Genomic DNA, 21,026 nt, shown 5'->3' on the forward strand with positions numbered 1-21,026 from the left:
GGCGTTAACTGGGCCGGGCTAGCTGCTACCTGCCGAGCCATTCTTTGCCTGTTCCCACTCAGTCAATCAGGGCTAAATCCCTGCCGCTTCACTTGCTAATGCTAAGCTAAGGGCCTCTTTGATTGTAGCCTGCAGGGGTGCGTGAAGCCTCCGTTTTCTTTTTCTACACAGTTGCAAAAGAAAAGAGGAGAGATTAGTCGGGAGGTGCTTTGTGTTATCTCTCTATCTTTAAAACAATCTTTGACTGCCCAATCTCATCACTGGAGACAGAAGGACACTAGGATTTGTAGGTATTTTTTAAGAGGCTGTGACCGTTCAAGTGACAAAACACAAAGTTGCTGTGAGGGTTTGTACATGTGCGCTGACCAGGAAAGTGTCCCGAGTTGAGAGTGGGGTCAAACAGCTGTTTGAGATGATGCCCCCCTGATAAAAGCTGGAGGGAGAGTTAATTGAGTCCCATGCTTCACAGCCTTTGGGCCTGAGCCTCTTTAAAGAGACGCAGTCTAAGCGCAGGCTACCTCAAACTGTGCACGGTTGATGAGTTTTTTGCTTGTCAATTATTAAGCTGTACCAGGCTGAACTCCGAATTCCAACCAGCTGCCCCATATTTTTAGTACAACTTCACATCCCTGTTTGTCATAGACAGGCTTTGGCATCTTGATCTGTGGTTTTTTTAACTTGCCTTTCAAAAATTGCATTTGTAAATGTGATGTCAACATATGAGGGCTTGTTTATTGCAGCGTCTGCCCTGGAGAAAGGAACAGTTGAGGGAAGAGTGAGGTCGATATACAAGTAAAGCTGTAGAATTTGCTTCCTATTAGCAGCATGAGTGTGTGTGTGTGTGTGAGAGAGAAGAGACCGCAGTAGTGGGTGGTCCAAGAGACCGTGGTTTCACCTAGGAATCTCCCTTAAGACGTTCTAGATTTATCACTGTCCGAGTCAGCCGTGGCAAACCCACATGCATACGCAAATACAGACACACACATACATGAACACACAAGTATTTCGTTTTTATGGGATTTAAGCTGAGGAACCCTCATCATATCCTCTCATACAGCTCTCAAAAGTCTAACCCTTTTTCAACCGCCTCCTTTTTCACCCCATCACTCTCCAGCTCTCCTATATTATTTTTACTCAGTCTCCTTCGTCCTCTATCTCTGTCTCCCACTCTCCTAGGCTTTCTCTCGGCAGGCCTCCTTTCAGACTGAGAGGGGTTTGTCAGGTGCCAAATCCCTGAGCCGAGAGATCAAAGGCAAACAAAGAGACTGGTGACTTACTGTTCTATTCTGGAAGGCAAAAAAATGGAATCCCTCATAGACTGGGACATCACATTCTTCCCCCTTTTCTCCCCTGGCAGCTCTTTCACTTATTCAATACTCTTCTCTGGCTTTAGTCCTTTTTCCCTTTTGTCAGCCTTACCCCCGCCCCATCCCGGTTGTCTCTAAGCTAAAGCGCGCTTTGGAGGAAAGGGGGCAACAAGGGTGGAGGGAGAGGATTGGGGGAGTTAATAAGTAGTTTGGTCCATGTTGGGGGGGGGGGGGGGGGGGGGTTGCTCACTGAATTGGATGCACTGCGTGAAATCAGGAACTTCTGTTCAAGACAAAACCGTTGATGCAGCTTCTGCAAAAGACAAAAAATAGGAGTGCACCAAAGCTAATGATACAATGATAGCTACCCACACGCGAGCCAGCTATAACCCAGCTAATTTTTCCTCTGAGTGGTAACAACCTACACACCAGGCTTTGAACAGCTATGGATGCTCCCCACAACGGCGGCAAATAAATCCACATCTACCCACTCACACATCCCCTGCAGCCCACCTTGAGTGACCCGCTTCAAAAGCCTGATAGGCGAGCTATTCTGCAGCCTACAAAACAAAGTATCCAATACACTGGGGATTGAAAGCATGAGAGCAAACTTGCGCTACAATAGCCATCCGAAAACCCTAGGAATATAACACCCAGCACACGGCACACAATAACTAGGCCGGCCCAGGCAAAACAATCACCTCTCTTGTAATAAAAAAAAAAGAGAATTAACTTCAAACTATAGCATTTTCTCTCCTTTCATGGCCGTGCTTTATCTTCTTTGGGTGATGAAAACTCGGTCACTCTTTTTAGTCATAACAGACAGTGAGCGCTCTTCAGAAGAGCAGTCAGAGCCATCCTCACAAAGCCGTTCTTTCAAAAAAACGAAGCGATCATCTTTCAAGACCCGAGGGCAAGGAGAGTCTCTCCCTCTCCTGCACCTTGAGGAGCCAGCACTCTCTATTCAACTCGCCTCTTTGCCATATCCCTCTGCCTTTGTGTCTGTTCTCTCTCTTTTTGCTCTTTTTTTCCCTGTGGAAAGCAATTTGTTGCTCAGGTAAGACTCCTGCTGGAAAGGATTGCCATCATAATGGGGCTGTGTTTACCTCTGGCTACTGTCCCCGGCTGCTCAGATGCTCTATACGGTCCATCCCCATGCAGACATATATGACAGAGACATTTAGATAGTAAAAGACCCTACACATCAAAACACCTGAGTCACTGGCACATTAACAGGGATAACTAGCTACTGACCGTTAACATCTGTCACTGGAACAGCAGGAGAGTGGAGCAGGTTAACTCATTAATTCCGTCGCTGGGGGTTATTAATTACCTCCGGTCCTGACGGCAACGCGTAGCCACACGGCCAGCGGAGCCCATCAGCGTGATGGATGAGGGACACACGGCCACCGAAACTGATCACTATGATTGATGACACATACTCGACACACATCTTGACCTTGACCTGGCGAGGGGAAAAGGTCCCATACTGGTGGTACCATCCTTTAAAATGCAAAACCGAAAAAGGTTGGGTCGTGAAATCTGGGCTGACATCTCTACCAGTGTTAATGAGGGCTAAGAACAAAAGCCAGCTAGGCAACAGTGTTAATAACACACAGGCTAACCTTGCTGACAATCACTTTTAATGGTGGCCAGCAGTGGGGCGTGCAAGAGTTGCCAGCAGACTGTCAGTCAAATGCCTGATGATTAATAACTGTATTTTCAACAGCACCAATCCATCACATGAGAGCCACCCAGGACGCTGCCCTAATTAAAATGTCTGTACCCACACCAGCCAAAGAGCCAGATGAGCAAAACATGTTGTGAACATGAACAGCGATGGTTAGTCAGTAACAATAAAACTGTCAAATACGGTTTGACAAATAACTCTTTCTTTATGCTTATTTTTTGTCATTTTAGCGAACAACTGCAAAAAAAATAAATCATCAAATGTGCCATTTTCATCTCAGTTTATTAACGGATTTCTTGTGCGTAAGTACATATATACTGTATATATATTTATATATATATATAGAATGAGAGGGTATAAAGCCTGTTTTAACAGGCCAAACAAACCATTTCCTCTTCCAATATGGAGACATTCTTTGTTACGAGCACTAGTACCGGTGCCTCCTGCATTGTTGCTGTTAGGATTGCATAACTGAACAAATTGAAATATTGTTCTGAGGACTTCCTGCGAACCAAGGTCCCCACGTTCCTATTGACACGTAGGCCTCAACTTCCTCCATTATCGCTCTATAGCCTGGCCTTAAGAAGGAGAATTACCACAATGGTTCTATCGCAAACATCTGAAGTATTCCACCCAGCCACTTCAGCCTGGTCAAAGGCCCCTCCTTTAAAAACCAAGACTCTGGGTACTGAAGGTGACTGTGAGGAAAAGAAAGAGACATGAAAAGAAAGCTAAGGAGAGAGTTGGTTCTTCGGGAAAAGTGCACATAGGAGACCAACCTGGGACATAACGGACAGAGAGAGGACAGAGAGATGGACAGAACAGGGAGAGCTACAGAACTGCTCCCTGTTTGTTGTGTGAAACCCTGTTTAAATTGGCTACATTGGGTGGCCACTCAGATTCCACTTTTGCACCCATGCCAGGTCCACAGGGGTGGCGACTCCCAAAGCCGGGCCCAGCGCCAACTCACTCAGGACCTTTTGTGACCTAAGATCCACACAGCAGGTGGGTAATGGACGATAACTCAAGGCAAACAAGACAGAGATTTATGTACACAAACAGAGGCTTACAAACCTGTGCACACCTGCACCCTCTCAGGCATTCACACAAAGTCCTTCAAAGGCCCTCTGGACTGCGCAGATGCAAATCGCAATAGCGTGATCGCATGCAAACTCACACACACACACACATCTACCGAGAAGGCTTTGTGTAGGTATGACGACAGGAGCACAGCAGGGAGGATGAGAGGTGAACAAACTCAGTAAAGGTATTGTCTTGGTTCAATTTCCTCAAAGTCTCCAGGGGTTTGATTCAAGTGTGTGTTTGTGCACATGTGTATGTGTGTTAGCGGGCAGCGTATCATATATGCTTTCCTGATATTGTTAACAATGAAAAGAGCCACATTGCAATTCAATTATGAAAAACAGGCAGAGGGGTGCGGGGAGTATGCTCATGTTGTTGTGCGTGGGGACACTCACATGGGCGCACACCCCTAAACAATCGGGAAAACTGAGCAGCAGTGAGTTGAGGAGAATGGGTCAGGAAAAGGGAGGATGTGTGAGGAGAACACACACACCAAGAAAAGGAGCAGAGGAAGAGGAAGCGATAGGGAGGCAGTCTGAGTGGGGCCTCATGCAATTCTGTAAACAAGTGTAAACCACGTGCCGTGCTGTGGCGCAAATACAAAATAAAACGCTGCAGTCCCCCACAATGCAACAGTCCCAACGCTGGCTTCTGTGAGCTTATTGCACTTTTATTCATTTTTTCTGAGCCCACGTCATGTGGGATTTGGTTTGCATTAAAAATCGGTCCCTTCCAGCTTTTTATGGCTGCATTACAAGTGGTTTGAATTGAATTGAAGTCTGTAGCTCATAAATACAAATATATAAATGAAACATATCAGATCTCTTCATTATATCATTAATATGATCTGCTTTCCTGTCTATTAAAGGAAGGGAAACCATAAACAAATTCTAATCAAGGTATGAAATGTATATTGAGACTATAAAACAAAACAAAAGTGATGAATATTTTATTAAACTAATAAATATCCAATAAATTGTTCACATTTAACCAATGTTCCGAGTTGGGATAGACGACTAGATGACATTAAATCTATATCAGTGTTTGAGTGGCACCAACCAATTTTTATGACAGATTACTTTTTTGTCATTTAGTCTAAGAATATCAAGAAATAGCGAAATATTCGATGTCATGAAAAAGCTTTGTTCACTGAATTGTTCAGTTCACTCACAAAGATAAAGATAAGGAAAAGCTACAGATTCTGATGTTAATGGAGACTATCAAAATTAAAAACGGACAAACAATTCATCAATGAACAAAATATGAACATCTATCATGGGGCCACCCTATTCTCCAATAGGTCATGTCTGAAGAGAGAGTCTAGGTAGCTCTACTACAAACCAGATTCAAATACACATGGTGTGTTGAATCAGTGTGAACACTCATCTGTCAACGCTCAAGTGTGCACAAACACACAAAACTTTAATTACCGATCGTCATCTCTGGCCTAAGGGCCGAATTTAACATCGCCCCTGTCTGTTCCTCAGAAGCGGTGTGGTGGGTTGTGAGGAGGGGCTGGAGGGCGCCGACTTACGGCTGAAAAGGTATTTTTAGGTTGTTTGTTTAGGTAATCTGCTCGTAGCTCCCAGACGACAGCCTGTCTGGGGCCGCAAAACACCTTCTATTGTGCGTGTGTGTGTGCGTGACGGTGTGTGCTCCTGAGAAAAACTGTGCATGGCATTGTGTCTCTGCATTTGTTTGCGAGTGTGTGTCTGTGTGCGGTGTGCGTGCGTGTGCTCTGGCATGGTACATAAAAACTTTCCTGGGTCACTAGCTCTTCAACAGCTCATGTCAACCCAATGACGGTCGGCTGGTCTCCCCTGTGGCTGTCACTGCGTTAACCTTTGACCTCTGCCGGTGTCACCCGGGCCTCACTATCTCCACACCACTTTCCCCTTCTCTGTCCCTCTCTCAAAATGGCAAAGAGGTCACTGTTGCCGTGGAAGTGATACCCCCACCGTTTTGAAACTGTGGCAGCCCCTTCTCGCATGGTTTGGCCCTGCATGGTGTGTGTGTGTGTGTGTGAGTTCCAAAGTTAGCAGCTCCTACTCGGGTCCACAGACTTCGCTGCAGGGTTCATGCATCGCCCTCCCTAACCCCAGGCTAGTTGAACCTGGCCTTACAGAGAGGGGGGGTACATGGGGTGTGTAAAAGGACCCCGGGGTAATGGCTGCTGCGTAGACTGGGTTACTCCGCTAATGTGTAACGCTGTAGCCTTTAGCTTTGATGTGAGGACAGACACACAGGCACGGTGATGATGGGAAGAGGCAAACAAACGGAACGAGAGATTCAGTTGCACAGCGAGCCGGTGTGTGGGCACCGCTGGAAGAGAGCCAGACTTGTGTTTTCTATTTTTTTTGGCCTCCCCATCCTCTTTTTCGCTCAGATTATGAACACCACTCTCCCACTGCCGCCTCTGTTATCTCTCCTTATCTTTATGGTTTATTTCGCCACTTGGCAGCTTTGTCGGCGACTTGAGCGGCTCTGCGGAGCTCCCAGAAATCTTTGCACTCCAAACACACATGATCCATATCACATCTACTTACAGTTTTGCCATTTAAACAGTTTAAAATGGAGATTATGTTACACAGTGTGATAACAGCAGGTTTTCAGAGGGACAGATTTTTCAACGGAGGGATAAGTTGTGACGAAGCAGTTAAACATGAGGTGGACCTAATCAATCAAAAAGATATTGACAGTTATATCCGCTGCAACTGCTGGAGGTCGTGACACAGCCAAACTAGGCTTGTTCAAAGAGCGATCAGCCTGTGCCCACAGCCCCCCATTCACCTTTTACACCCCCTGCCGTTTATCAGGTCTACAAGACATGAGTCAGTTCATCGCTCTCTCGCCTTTACTCCGCACACACATCCTCTGTCACACACATCCACGACTCCATTTCATTTCAATCACTTATTTTATCTCTATCCTATCTTCCTTTGTCTGTTTTCTCTCTCCTCCTCCTCCTCTTTCTTCTTCCCCTCACATTCCTCTGCTCCGCGCAGTGAACCTTCAAGGGAACGCGTTGTGTTTTTTTTCCCTTCCTCCTCTTCCAGCAGTATTTGACAGCTCACTGCGGATCAGGAAGGATCAAGGTTTCTAATCCCTAAGACGTGCCCTAGCATGGACACACCTCTGCCTTTGGCTGGAGATCAGCAGCTTTCAGATTCCCCCTGTGCTGCCAGACCTCCACATCCCCAAATTACATTCCAGGTCTCCTGCAGAGAGGTTGCACCTCGCAGGCAACCCCACCGTGTGTTTGATACACGTGTAGCTTGCTCATCTGTGCACATACACATGTCGTCACAGCAAGAGATCAGCCACCTGATCTCAAAGTCCTGCAACCAAGAAGAGGAGCGAGAGGTGGCACATGCTTCCCAATGTACAAACTCATTTCAGAGTTGTCTTTAAAAGGTATATTTTTATATTCTGGGCATGGGCTTTGCTTGCTGAGAAGATCGGTATCAATCCCGTGTCTGTATGCTTAATACAAAGCCGCAACGATCAGGCAATTAGCTTAGTTTAACATTAAAGCTTGGATACAGGGAGAATCACGAGAGGGGGTTTTACAGGAGTTTATGTGACAGACTATTTTTCAAATGAGGTCAGTGACGAGGATAAAATAGAAACAGATATAATTTAGGTTTATGGTATGATGGTTAAGTCTGAATAATACACTACCCAGTAGTAAAAACTGTGCTGTACTTGCAGAATTCTTTAAAAAAAAGAAAGTAAAAGTGAACCAGTTTTAATCTGCTGCATGTTTGTCCTGATTTCAGTAACTGAAGGTCCGGCTTTTCCGTCAGCAGCAGATATAACAGATCCCTGTGTTCAAATGGATGTCGGAAGTCAGAGTTGACCTCTCTCCTTATGAAATGATGTGCACAGGCTTGAACCTTCAGGTCCCAACACATCAGCTATATTCGGATGCAGTTGGTAATTTTTTGGGTGTTCCTGATGAGTTGAAAAACCTTGGAAACGCAACTGCACTTTACTTCTAGAAACCCAGGCTCACTAAATTAATCCTCCCACTCGCACCGACTGATGTTTCCTCGTAATAACCTCCATGTATGAGTGTGTGTGTGAAATTTCCTCCACCTCTGTGATCACAGAGGGATCTCAGCTCATTAAAATGGACACTGCGTCCAGTCACCGGGCCAATCAGATTGCAGAGCAGCCCTTTATTGCAAGGCTTTTTGTCATAACCCCTAACTGATTGCAACGGAGCAGCCTATGATTTGGCCACGGAGCGCTGCACCCTCTAAGAAAACAGATGAGGACAAAAGAGAAGAAAGGACCACCTACTATCAGCCCGGCAGGATGGAGGGAGCTTAGGATAGAAATGGGCACAGGAGAAACAGAGAGGGAGTGATAAAGCTCTTCCAAGGTGTTTGCAATCAACCTCCCATTGTCAGATAGTGAGGGAGAGATGGCCGTCCATCTGCAGGGGTTGCCGGGATGCTTTGTCTACAGGCTCAGATCGTGCAACGCGATTAGAGCATTAATAGAAGTTTATGATACAACATGCGATATGCCTGCCGCGACAGATCCACCGAATAAATAAGGGACAGATAGTGGTTCTGACGTGCAAACACTGTCCACACAGACACACACAGACACACACGTGTGCTCCTCGTGATCAGTAACACATTGCCCCAGATCAGAAGGATTTCCGTGCAGTGGTGAACCGATGGATGAAGTGTAGAAAAAAGCACGGTTGCCAGACTGGAACTAAATCTCTTTCCACTTCACTTCCCCCCATGTTTTTTGTCCGATTTTCTCTCCCTCTTCTTCCCTCCCTTCCTTCTCATCTCCATCTCCAGCGCTCGTCTTGGCGAGAGAGGACTCTTCTCCCTCACTCAGAGCACAAAGAAGGTGGCAGAGGCCCTCGTCCTCTTTCATAACCTCTCTCGCTCTCTCTCTCTCTCTCTCTGAAACAGTCCACCCATGCCCACTTGATCGCTATCCACTTCTCTCCCCCTATCCGTCTTTCTCTGCCTATACATCCGTCCATCTCTCTTTACAAATCCTGTCTCTTCTCTCTGTCTGTCAGCTGAGGGAGAAAGCAGGGGTTTTGAGAGGAAGAGAAGCATTTTAAGCGGGTGAAAGCAAAGGAGAGGGGCAAGCGGGAGAGTGTGCAGGAGAAAATGGAGGGAGAAGAAGGGAAACAGCCGGAGGAATGGGGGAACGGCAGGGATGGATAGAGGGAGAGGGAAGAGGGGGTGAAAGGACTGCAGGGTTGTGTTGGTAGAGAGCTGGGGTATTGATTCAGGGCCTTTTGACATGCTAATTTGCATGCTGACTGCTTTAATCGCTCCCTCTTCCCATCACGGGCTTCAAAGAGAGGATGCTTTTCAAAAAGACGAAGGAGAGGAGAGGAGAGGAGAGGGGGACAGGAGAGGAGAGGAGAGGAGAGGAGGAGAGGAGAGGAGAGAAGAGGAGAGGGGGAGAAGAGAGGAGACGTGAGGGGGAGATGAGAGTAGAAGAGAACTTGTTGCTAATTCCAGCTGACAACCATGTTACGCTGCTCTAAAGGAACATCCATCTTAATGTAAATTGCTTCCAGCAGACACTGATAAACTTATCTGCATCGTATAGCTCACCATCGCTGTCCAATGAAAAGGTACATCTCAAGCTTGTGTGAATTGGATTGAAATACGACTATTTTCACGTTTTTGTAGGACAGTTTCCATTCTCATAAGCAGTTTGCAACTGGCGATAACGGAACATCAATTTTCAGATCTAATATTTGCTTTCTTACTCTCAAGATGTTCCTGGAGCTGTCTCGTCACTCTCAACATATTTTTCCAGCTGTGCAAAAGTGTCCATCAACAACAAACTCAAACTAATCTAGTCAGCCTACTGGCATCTTTGAGTTTGAGTATTTTGTCATGTTTTCCACTGTGGATAAACTAAAAAAATCTGCTTCGATTTTTTTACTCTGACATTGAAAAGCTAAAGCCAGCTTTATGTCTGCCTGTTCCGTTTGAGGTAATTCACAATGTAAATCAGCCAGTTCCAGGTATTTAAATGACACCTGTTGCAATTTACCTCCACATGAACTTAGTGAAATGATGTTACTCCGACAGCTCCTCACTGTTAAAATATATAATAAATTATATAATAGTAAGATTAAGCATATTTGGTGAAGCCCCATGCTTTGATGTGAACGGTCCAAAATATGTACACAGAGTTTTCTAGCTTTTTATTCAGCCAGTTGTAAAACCTTTGCAGCTCAACATACTATTCATTTTCATATCCAGCACTGAGGGCGTATTTTCCACCAAGCATTTGAGGCTGTAATAATTCTACTCATTTCAAATGTAGCTTGACATGCTTCTGGCACTGTCTTGAAAACCAGTGTCAGTTTCTTGAAACCAGGCAACATAAAGCATGTCGCTCCAGTGAAAAAAAGGAACTTGATTTTCATAGGAAAAAACGAGCTTTAAAGCCCAAATAGGAACTAAATGACTTAAAGATGGATGCTCGTGGCAGCGTACCGGTACACAGTGTGGTGTATAGCTGGCACTGGGGGAGCTCTATGGCCGTCCGCCCGGGTCAAGCTCGATCACCGGTGGCTTCCTGCCCTAAATAGGGCACCACAGCCACAGAGGTGATGAGTGTCGAGAAATGAAAAGGGAACAAACACTGCGGCAGGACGACAGCCCGAGCAGGAAAAGCATTTCAGCACCTCCGCTAATGACCGGCTGAATTACCACCAGAAGCCCCCCGACGCACCCTCCCGCCTCCGTCCAGTCAGGGGAAGTGTTGAGAGGGCTTTTTTTTTCATCATTTGTGGAGCTAAAGAAGAACGGAATATTACAACAATGCTTTAAGAAAATATTTCTGCGGCAAGGAGAGGGTATAATGAGGATTGCTCATGAGACATTTTGTCCTTTCTCTCTGTGTCTGTTGTTCTTCCTTCTCTCTGCGGGTAATAGATTCTTCGTCTCCATTCAGGAGCACAAAGTGAGCCTCTCCGGTGGCAGCGAGAGTGATGAGTACATTCACCTCTATTCTGCTGCGCTCTGCTCAGCTTGGAGTGCGTGAGTTTGTGTCTTAACACAAACTGAAGCTTGTGTGTGGGGGCATCTGCTGTACATATTTATTTGCCTGTGTACTTAGCGTGTCCTTTCTTACATGTGTGTGTTTGGACTTGCTTGTTTCGCATGGCTGTACGTGGGTGAGTGTACATGCACGTACTGGTGCCTCTCACTTAAGACATCCTTCTCTGCAGTTGTATCTGTGTGCACACTCGCACACATGCGCATGTTCCCGTGTACACGCGCCAGCATGTGGGTTTGTGTGAACGGCAGCGGGTGACTAGCTGGGTCCCTCACAGCAGTGAAGGTAATCTCATTATTCAGCCCACTTCCTGCCGCCGCCACCAGAGACAGGCTGACAAACACTAACCACCTCATCGGCCGGAGTAGAGACGACGAGGGGGAGAAAAAGAGAAGTGATAAAAGAGAGGGACTGTGAAGGGGTGAAAATTGTTAACAGAAACTCAGCGACAAAAAGGGAGGCAGTTAAAAAGGAAAACGAGACATAGGACAAGAGGAGAAAGCTCATAGGGAGCAACAGGTAATTTGAAGAGACAGGGGCACCAAAAAAAACAACAAGCAACTGAGCCGACCAAGAAGAAGAGACACATAAATGGGTGATTTGTGTGTATGCAGAAGAGAGGGAGGAGGTAAACGAAGAGGGGAGAGAGTGACTGAGTCTGTATATTTAAAGCCAATGGGGACCGACGGGCTAAATAGAATTACTTGGTGAATTTAGAATGATGCTCCCAAGTGCATATTTAACACTAGAGAGAGAGAGAGTATTGGAGACCTAGATACACACACTCACATACACAGCAACAAAATGGGTAAAGCGCAGGAGAGAAACTTCATCCCTAAAACCTCAGACCAATAAGAGTTTCCAGCTCCACAAGGAGAGAAAGAGAGAGGAGTCAGGTGAGAAGATGTGGTCCTAAACAGTCAATTATGTGTTGAGATTGGTTAAGATGACTGCCACTCTGCAGTCTCATCCAACAATAATGATTTGAAGACCAAACATTTACACTCAGCGTCCTCTTTAAATAGACACCCCACTGCTGTTATGTGGACTCCTCATTCGCATGTTGTCACTGCTCCCAACAAGCAAGTATAGTTTTACTTTGATGTTTGTTTTCAGGAAGCTGCCTTTATTCCAGATTGCCGGTCCATTCTAGCTGACGGCAATCCGGAATAAAGGCAGATTCCTGCTTTCAGAGCACAGCGTCTTTCTAAATGTAGTCTCACATTGGCAAAAAAAAACTGTCATCCTCATTTTCCCATAATGGAATGCTTAGTTACCTCTCTCTTCCACCATCTAAGCAGCACCCCTCGAACAGAAGGAACCCCCTCACCAGATGAGCAGCGAGGGGACAGCCTGACCCCCACCCTGTCCCCGCTGCGCATGTGGGGGGATGTGGTTAACAGGCAAAGGGATCCCAAATGCAAACAGACATTGTACCCTTGCCTCAGATCAGGGGGCCCCTTGGCCCTAAGTGCCCTGGTTGCCCCAGTTGCCGTGGTCCAGTGTGAACACCCCAGCCACCCTTGGCCTACCTCTAGCACGCAGACACACACAGACACACACACACACACACCCCACACACACACACACCAGCCACAGCTGTCAAAACTCTGACGTCTTAATCAATCCTGGATCCGCGACCCTGTCAGACACAGCAGTAAGATGGATGAAGAAGGGGGTGACCCCTGACCTCTGCCAGGGGTAGAGCATATAACTCCTACGTGCCCCACTAGCCCCCCCCCTTTTACCACCACCCCCAACCCACCAAGCATCACCAGCCTCAGTCGGCTCGGCTGCTGCCCCAAACAATGATGGAGGAGAGCCCATTCATCCTGGGCTGGGAAACAGGGGCCAAGGTGCCCTTGTAACCCCCCACGAACACAAGACAAGAACAGACACACAAGTATGGGAACTCACACACACACACACACAAAACAGAGCTCATGTTCAAACCCTTATAAACAATAGATATACCCAACACTAAAGTGAGCATAGGATGAAACACTTTAATACACTTCTTAAAACTTTTTATTTAATCATAAAGCCCCTCCCTTCCTGCCAACCTGGCTCTTATCTAAAACCTTGGTCTACATGGTAACATGGCTACCATGGAGCCTGTCTCACTGAGGAATATTAACCAGCTCATCAGTGCACTTGTAGACTGACAGTGGCCACCACCTTTGAACCCTTGAGTTACTGGGGCTGCCATGCAGCATCACATCCACTGCATGTTACCCTACATACAACTGAAAGGGAAATGTTTAACATTTTTAAATAGTGTAATTGGAGCTCAAAGTGAATGGAGTGCATGTACTGGCACTGCAAAGTTAAACAAAGCGTAGCAGATGCAGCGATATGTGAACTAAATGGATGTATTGGCTTGAGAAGCATTTCTGCCAGCTCAGAGGCTGGCAAGCACTACGAGACGGCATTAGTCATATAAAAGCAAGGGGTTCCAAATCCTTTATTGCCTTCTTTGCAGGGTAACAGCTATTTATCTTCACTGGAATTAAAGGAGAGATAAGGACTCTATTTCGATGTGGCAGGCAAATTAAAGTTGTGATATACAGTATGAGATCAGGGTTGAAATGAGAGGTTATTATAGTAAACAGCATGACAGATAGCCAATCCTGGGAAATTTACCCAAAGTCTGTAACTAACTACCGTCTGGTCTCCTTCAATCACCCCTTCATTTCACTCTGCTTCTTTGAAGCTGCCCCCTGAGGACCGAAACCTGGCCGCAGCCATCTGAGCAAAGCGACAGCGAAGATGGACAACAAGAATTTATAATGCTTAAATAACACAATTTTTCTTTCGGAACAAATACACATGCACACAAACCCATTTTTGACTGCTTGAACCCCTTTCCCCCCCACCACCCCTAGCAGCCAGTAGTGCCCTTAAATCACCAGACCTGTTTGTCATGCAATTAGTCCTCCAAGATAAAGGCTCCCTTGTAAATAAGGAGAAGTGTAGTGGTCCATCCCACTGTTAATCACCCGTGCCCAGCCTCTGACCCCTCACTGCTGTGGCCCACTGCTTCTTTCTGGTGTAAAGGTGGCGGGTGGAGGTTGCTGTAAACCAATCGTGGCCGAATTAGCATTCACTCGTCTGGCCAGCTGACAACTGCGCCCTGGAGTGGCAAAATGCTGCATGTGATCCACAAAACAGCTGCTGGAGACTACTGGATGCAATCCACAATACAATGCTGCATACCATAAACTGATACGATGAGCTATGAAACCACCCGGTTAACTAAGTGGAGTCTATCAAAGTGCCAATGATAATGACAGCCTGAGCTAAAAAAACCTGTAAAAGCAGAAGTTTCGAAAGATCTATTGGCTGGTTTTGTAGACATTTCAAGGCTATGATTTGAGGCCTCTGTCGGAGGCACTGCTCACTGACCTTAAAACCTCATCAAGCAGCCCTGTATAGGATCACAGCGAGCTGAGACTAGAATAATCGTCCACGAAGGGCCATTCCCCCCTACCAAATAACACCATTCCAACTCCATCTCACAGCTGTGTATTTTCACTCTTGTCATACCTGCTTGGAATGATAAACTCTTTCTCTCCTATATAGCTGTCTATCTCATTTTCCAAGCTTCAGGCTCCACTGGGAATAAGAGAAATAGCAGGTGGGGGTGTAAGACAAGGCAGTAGTGTGAACAGGTTGGAGCTCGAATCTCGCCTCCCAGTGTCACCAATTCTCCTGGGATGCACCCCACTGCACAACACCTCCCAGTGGACCCACTAATTACTCCATTTAGAATCATCATTGCTCCTATCATCCAACCAGACACTGGCTGGTTGGATGATAGGAAACGGGAGAGCGCAAAGGAAAATTATCCAACAGCGCAAGAGGTAGGAGAGCCGAGAGAGGGTGGAGAGGACAAAGAGAATGAAACAGTCATAAATAGGGAGATAGAGCAAGAGGAAGGGCAGGAGTGAAGAAGAGGTAGGATACAGAACAGAAAGGCATTGTGAAAAAGTGTTCCACAAAAAGCGAAGGGGGCCAAAACAGCCAGTCAGCCCCAGAAAATCAAGACAAATGTCATTTCCTTACCTAGACATTCTGCATTGCGCTCCTCATATCCAGGGTTGCACAGGCAATTCCCAATGGGGACCAACCACTCTCCGTCAGCCCCGCAGTACATCTTAGGGACCTCCTTCTCCTCTGAATTATCCACGCATGAGCCGCGAACTTCCACAAGTGAGGAGGTATCGGCTCCAGTGATGGTGTCAGGAAACTGGGCCAAGTTGCGCACTGCTAAAGGACATTTCTTGTAGAAGACCCTGACAGACACGAGAGCGATGCATGCTCCAACATCCTGGAAGGCCAAATAGAAGCCCTTTCGGGACAAGGCGCCAACATCTCGTACCTCTGTGTTCAGTTTCATGATGCGATCACCAATGTCCACCTGAGTGAAGCTCTCGTCCGCAGCAATGGTGTCGATCTTTCCAAACTGGTTCTCACGGATGTAGCGCTCTTTGTCATTGTTGGACTCATAGTAGTAAAGGTTGAAGGTTTCCTTGCAGGTTCCCATGACCCCCGGGAGGCTGTTGCAGTCTCGGAGGGTGAACTTGATCTCAATGTAGACTCGTTGAGCACCACCACGGGGGATCCAGTCAGTGCGGAGCCAGTTGTTCTGGTTTGGCTCCATGACGTTACACACCTGGTACGTCCGTATGGGAATGTTCTTCTCGTCCATAATACTCACTTCCTCCCACTGGGGAAAGGCCAGAACATAAAAATGTTACAAGGACATAAACATATTAAATCATATTTAAATTACAAAACCAAAACTGTGGAAGAAAGTGCTGTTAAAGGAAAACAACATCAGAAGAATATCAGAACTAAAGGCTCTCCTGATCAGAATGGACTGTGAAAGTATTACACATGACTGAGAGCAAGTCTATACAAAGAATGAGAGATACTGTTCAAAACAACATGCAGGAAAGATAAGTCAATATTTCATACTCGCCAGAGCGCTAAATTGATGGCCATACTTAATGCATGGCACCTAAAAGACCTTAAACTCATGAAATAGATTCATAAAGATGTTAATATTCATGTTTTTTCCCTTAGTGAGAAAAAGGACATTTGCTATTAGGTCTATTCATAGGAAATGCCTAAAGTTAAGTAAACAAAATCCTGTATACCCACACACACACACACAGACCTGGATGGCTCAGGGTATCAGGAGTATATAAGAAAAGAGGGGGTTGTGTGAATGTAAAAAGTAAACGTCTCTCTGAACCAATGCTTATGATCTAATATGTGCCTGCTTTACATCTCCATACATGATGGGGGCTGGGAGACAGCGCAAGTGTTCACCGCTGTTATGAGTTAGAACATGTAGGGAGCGAGAGGGAGACGCTGACGTGGGGCACATGGATTACGTTATCCAACGAGGCCTGTCTTATTTTTGCCGAGAGCCATGTTTGTTTTACTTGTGATAAAAGTTCCCCTCTCGACAGAGCACTGTGAAGATGTATTAAGAGGCTCAAAGCGTTGTGTTCCCTCAAGTTTTTCACCGTGTGTTTTAAATAGAGTCTTTGAGTGAGCCGAGCTGTAAACGGAGCAGACAGGCCTTTGGCTGCCGTAGCCTCAACCCTCTAGACACTGAACAAAAAAATAATAACAACGAGGCAGTGGAAGATGTAGGTTATGCTGCCAGATTTGATTTGAGGCCTTATCGTAAACAATCTGGCTTAAAGCTTTATTTCCCCAGAGAAGGGTGGGATAATGCTAAACATAGCTGCAGCTGTATGATTTGAGAAAATGTCTATCATTCCCGCTGCTCCATCTCACTCTGCTCTCCTCCTAGAGCCCCCCTTTTGTTGTGGAAATCAAGCGGTGCTGAGATAAGGCTGTACCTTCCCCTGATAGCAGGGAAGAGGAAGAATAAGGCCAATTGGTCGTAATGAGGGGGTGTATGTGGGCTTGACAGGGGCAGCCGGGACCCTGTCAATCACTTGTTTGTGATAAAATGGCCAAGGGGAGGACCTGAGCTCAGCGGCAGCCACGTTGATTAAGAAAAGCTTTGTGTAGCAGAGTCGGCAGCATGTGCATGAGGTGAAATTTTGTTCCCCAGGATTCATATTAATTAGTTTACATTACTGTTACAAATTTGAAGTGAATTTCAAAAAAGGTTTGAGCTTGATTCCATGGGCATTTATACATTTAGGTAACTTTTGGGCCCTTTTTAAACCCTCAGATTTAGACCTGGTAAAAGGTATTGCATGGTCCTCACCTCTCTGTAACAAGCTAAAGTCAGTGGCACATCAGGTTCACTGCAGCCTAACTGCAGTCCCAATTCTCTCACGACTAAGAAAACACAGTGGATATCCCAATTAGACTGAGATCACACATTGGGTCGACCCGATTCCACGTTGCTTTATAGCCTGACCCAGTCGTCCTGCGGCAAGAGCTGGACCGCTCTACACTTTCCCCCTTATTCATCCATTCCAGAGGACCCTCTGTCAGCTGCCAAGTCCCCCTCTCCACTCCTCTCCCCCTATCTACGACTCAATGGTGGAAAGGGATATAAAGTTTCTCCACAAAGACCGATTCAATCCACCGTCTATTCAGGAAACCTGACGCCCGCTGCAGTATCGGCCCCAGCATCTGACCATTACAGAGTGGTTAGAGAGAGGGGATCGAGGAGAAAAGGGGGAGAGACGGGTGCCTATAGACCTTGTGGCTCTCAAAGTGAATTCCGGGGACCCCATGGGGCCCTGGAGTGATCCAGGAGGCCTACAACAAAACAGCAAAGTCTGATTTATCCATACTTCAGTGTATGATACTGGAAATTTTGTCTGGACCTCACCCTGAGTCTAATATCCCTACAGTGCAGACAGCTGCACAATAAATCACGGACAGACGTATTCCCGTAAAGGCCTTCCCGGGACAAACGTCTTATCAAAGGAGTTTCGGAATCTAACTGGTGGTCCACTCAAGGGCTCCTGCCAATAAAGCATATTATCTCTCCATTTTTGCTCAATAGGGGATCATGCGTTCCTAACAAGGGGGACACTTCTTTGCAGTAGCCTACTCACCCCTCCTTCTGTCGGGTTGGCGACCCATCCCAGCTCCCCCTGTACCGATCTGGAGTCCAATAACGTGACTGGAAAACAAAAATGGGAGAGGTGAGCGTGATGCAGTCTCAGTTTCTCCACAAAACATTTATAATCCACTATGGTCTCACATGCTGAGGAAGGAAAACGTGTTAATATATGTAATTGTTAAAATGATTCATCAGGTGTAAAATTTAGATGAATGTCAGACCAGAGACAGAATATAAAACTGTAGCACAGTGTTTCTTACAAATGACTCACTTGTAAACGTTGCGTTGTGTTTACAGTAATCCTCTGCTGGGCTTTACATGTGTCGCTTCGATTGATTTTCGCTGAGAAAAAGATTTGTTCTACAAATGACGAATGCATTTCCCAAGTGTGTGTAAAATAATGATTTTCCAGTTGGCTCAGAGGCAGCTTTAAGCCTGTCTGATGTGATCGGAGTCAGATAGAGGAGCCGTGTGCGTAAACTTCAACAAGACCCATTTAAATTGCTACTTACACAGACGGACTTTCTATACACAGCAAAATATTTTTTTTTAATTGCAAAGCAGTAATTCAATCATATAGAGACATGGATTGAGCACGTTTATATACATTTTTAGGGTTGTTCTGAATTCTGTTTGGTTACTGGACACCTCAGCATAATCAATAAATCCCCATCAATTTTGTTCTCCTGTATACAAAAGACTGATCCATTTTTAATGTCAAACCCTTGCTTCATATTGAAATAACAGTCAGAGTGGGATGCATTGTCGAGGACTTGTGTTCAACAGCTTTGCTTTGTCGAACAGGACAGACACAGAAGCGCGGAGGATACTTCGTGCGTCAGACCAGTGTTTATAATCAAATCAAATTTAAACCCTTTTTTTTATATTTGTGGTAAAAATATATAAATGTAATATAAAGGTCTATGTGTTGTGTATTGGATCTAACATTTTAAAACTGCGCTCCGGGACCGCGGGCAGGACGATCGAGTCCTGAGAGCTTCTGAGCGTCTTGTTTTGGGGACACATGTTCAATTTAAACATGATTTTTTAATAAACTCTGTGCACAACCGAAGATCATTTAACAACCACCATTATATGCTTTATTATGGATTGTATGTAGTGCGTCATGTGGCACAATTGAACTTTTAGAATTGATTTTCCTTTAATCTCAAAAAAATGTTTCCATCTAAACTCAACGTGACCACCGCCTCGATCACTGTTGTAAAACTGAGAATTATTCCTATCTCTTCTAAAGGTCTGTTTGTGGTGATGCCACTTCTCTCCGGACACACATCGGCTTGACCTTCTCTCCTAACAGAGATCGGGGCTACAAGTATATCCCTGCTCCTAGCTAGTCCTCTCGGGCAGCTGGGACGATCCATGCCCAAGACAACTCTCGTCCCAGTCCCGTTCACAGGACAGAGAAGACAGTGCGTAAAAGGTGATCGCCGGTGCTTTCCATCGCGGCTCCGCGCAGCCACAGAGGACACTGGATGAGTGGGGCTCCGCTGCGCAGAGACGCACGCACACGCGGGGCAAAGAGACAAGTCCGCGGCAGTTGTTGTTTTCTCCCCGTGTCCTTACCTTCATTCGGGGGATATATCCGAGCCGGCGAAACAAATGTAGATATCCCAAAAACAAGAAAGGTGGCCGTGAACAAAATCCCTGCCATGAGTGCCATTTGTGTCGCTGCTCCGTTTTTCTCTCCTCTTTTTGTTTCGTTGCTCTTCTCCCAGCTCCTACTCTCTCTCTCACTCCCTCTCTCTCTTTCTCTTTCCCTGTGGAATATGGGTTTGAAGCGGACAAGGGGAGAGAGAGACGCACCGAGCGCACCACAGCCAGGAGGCGGGTCTACTGATTGAGTCTGTGCGCTCTGACGCGGAGCCCGTCAAACCATATAGGAAACGCAGTGGACAGAAGGGGGCAAATAATCATTAACACCCCCCCCACACACACACACACACACACACACACACACACACACACACACACTCAGTCACCATCCTGCACAACTCACTCTTTGGTCATCTAGCCAGAGAGAGGACGAGGATGGGCTTGTGTGGAGTGACACTTCTTTGGCTCGCAGGTCCAAAGGAGAAACTCACTCTGGGCCTGAGTCACCGATTGACATATTAATAATAAACAGCGGGTGAAAATGCCATGTGTTATAGTCCACAGTGCCAACCTATGTCTCAATATGTGTGTGCGCGTGTGTCTATCTGTGCGCACTAACAAACGCCTGCTTACTAACTTTAAATGAGACACACAACCTGTCCCTCAACTACATATGAATATGCATCAAATGCAGTGCGTCAGTGCTCGTCCTCTGCGCTCCTGATCCTGCATGTAAGTCTGGCTCCAGTCGAGCGCAGCGCTGTCCAAGGTGAGCCGCATCAGACCAAGGTCGCCACCTAGCGGATATATTGACGCCTGTTCTGCCTCCAAAATTGGATCAGGGAACAAGCATGTGCATGACCTGCATAACACTACAAGCTATTGCACTTTGTGGAATTGACAATATCGGTTTTTTTTAGCTTGAGCTGGACTAGACACTCTACGCTATTATTCTAATGTTATCAAGGCTTTACAGGTGTTTATGGTGAAATCTGCCCCCTCACCCATGTGTAGGTGAAGTGGAGAGCAGAGGTGGTGTTTTGGAGCTCCAGAGGTGAGCGGTGCACAGGAATAGAGGTTCTTCTGGGCTTTTCTTTTAAACAAAGGGCCCCATTGTTCATGTTTGAGAAAGGCCAGCTGTGTGCAGGTTTGGGGTTTTGCCCACAGGGTGCTCTCGCTCTTTGTATGTCCTCCCACA

At 46.2% G+C, this 21,026-nt stretch overlaps 1 protein-coding gene across 2 annotated transcripts in view; it reads right to left on the reverse strand.

Moving 5' to 3' along the window:
• epha4l (eph receptor A4, like) overlaps window positions 1-19,985 on the reverse strand; it is a 52,501-nt gene extending 32,516 nt beyond the window's left edge. Inside the window, exons 1-3 of one of the 2 annotated variants that reach the window (XM_062386150.1) lie at window positions 19,799-19,985; window positions 18,207-18,274; window positions 15,211-15,874 (exon numbers count right to left, since the gene is read on the reverse strand). In XM_062386150.1, coding sequence (XP_062242134.1) covers window positions 15,211-15,874; window positions 18,207-18,274; window positions 19,799-19,895 — 829 coding nt within the window. In that variant the 5' untranslated portion in view covers window positions 19,896-19,985. The remainder of the gene's footprint in view (window positions 1-15,210; window positions 15,875-18,206; window positions 18,275-19,798) is intronic. The other variant, XM_062386149.1, reaches the window with a different exon arrangement.
• Window positions 19,986-21,026: the final 1,041 nt, after the last annotated feature.

This window comes from Platichthys flesus, chromosome 4 (assembly GCF_949316205.1).
Source record: "Platichthys flesus chromosome 4, fPlaFle2.1, whole genome shotgun sequence".
NCBI lineage: Eukaryota > Metazoa > Chordata > Actinopteri > Pleuronectiformes > Pleuronectidae > Platichthys > Platichthys flesus.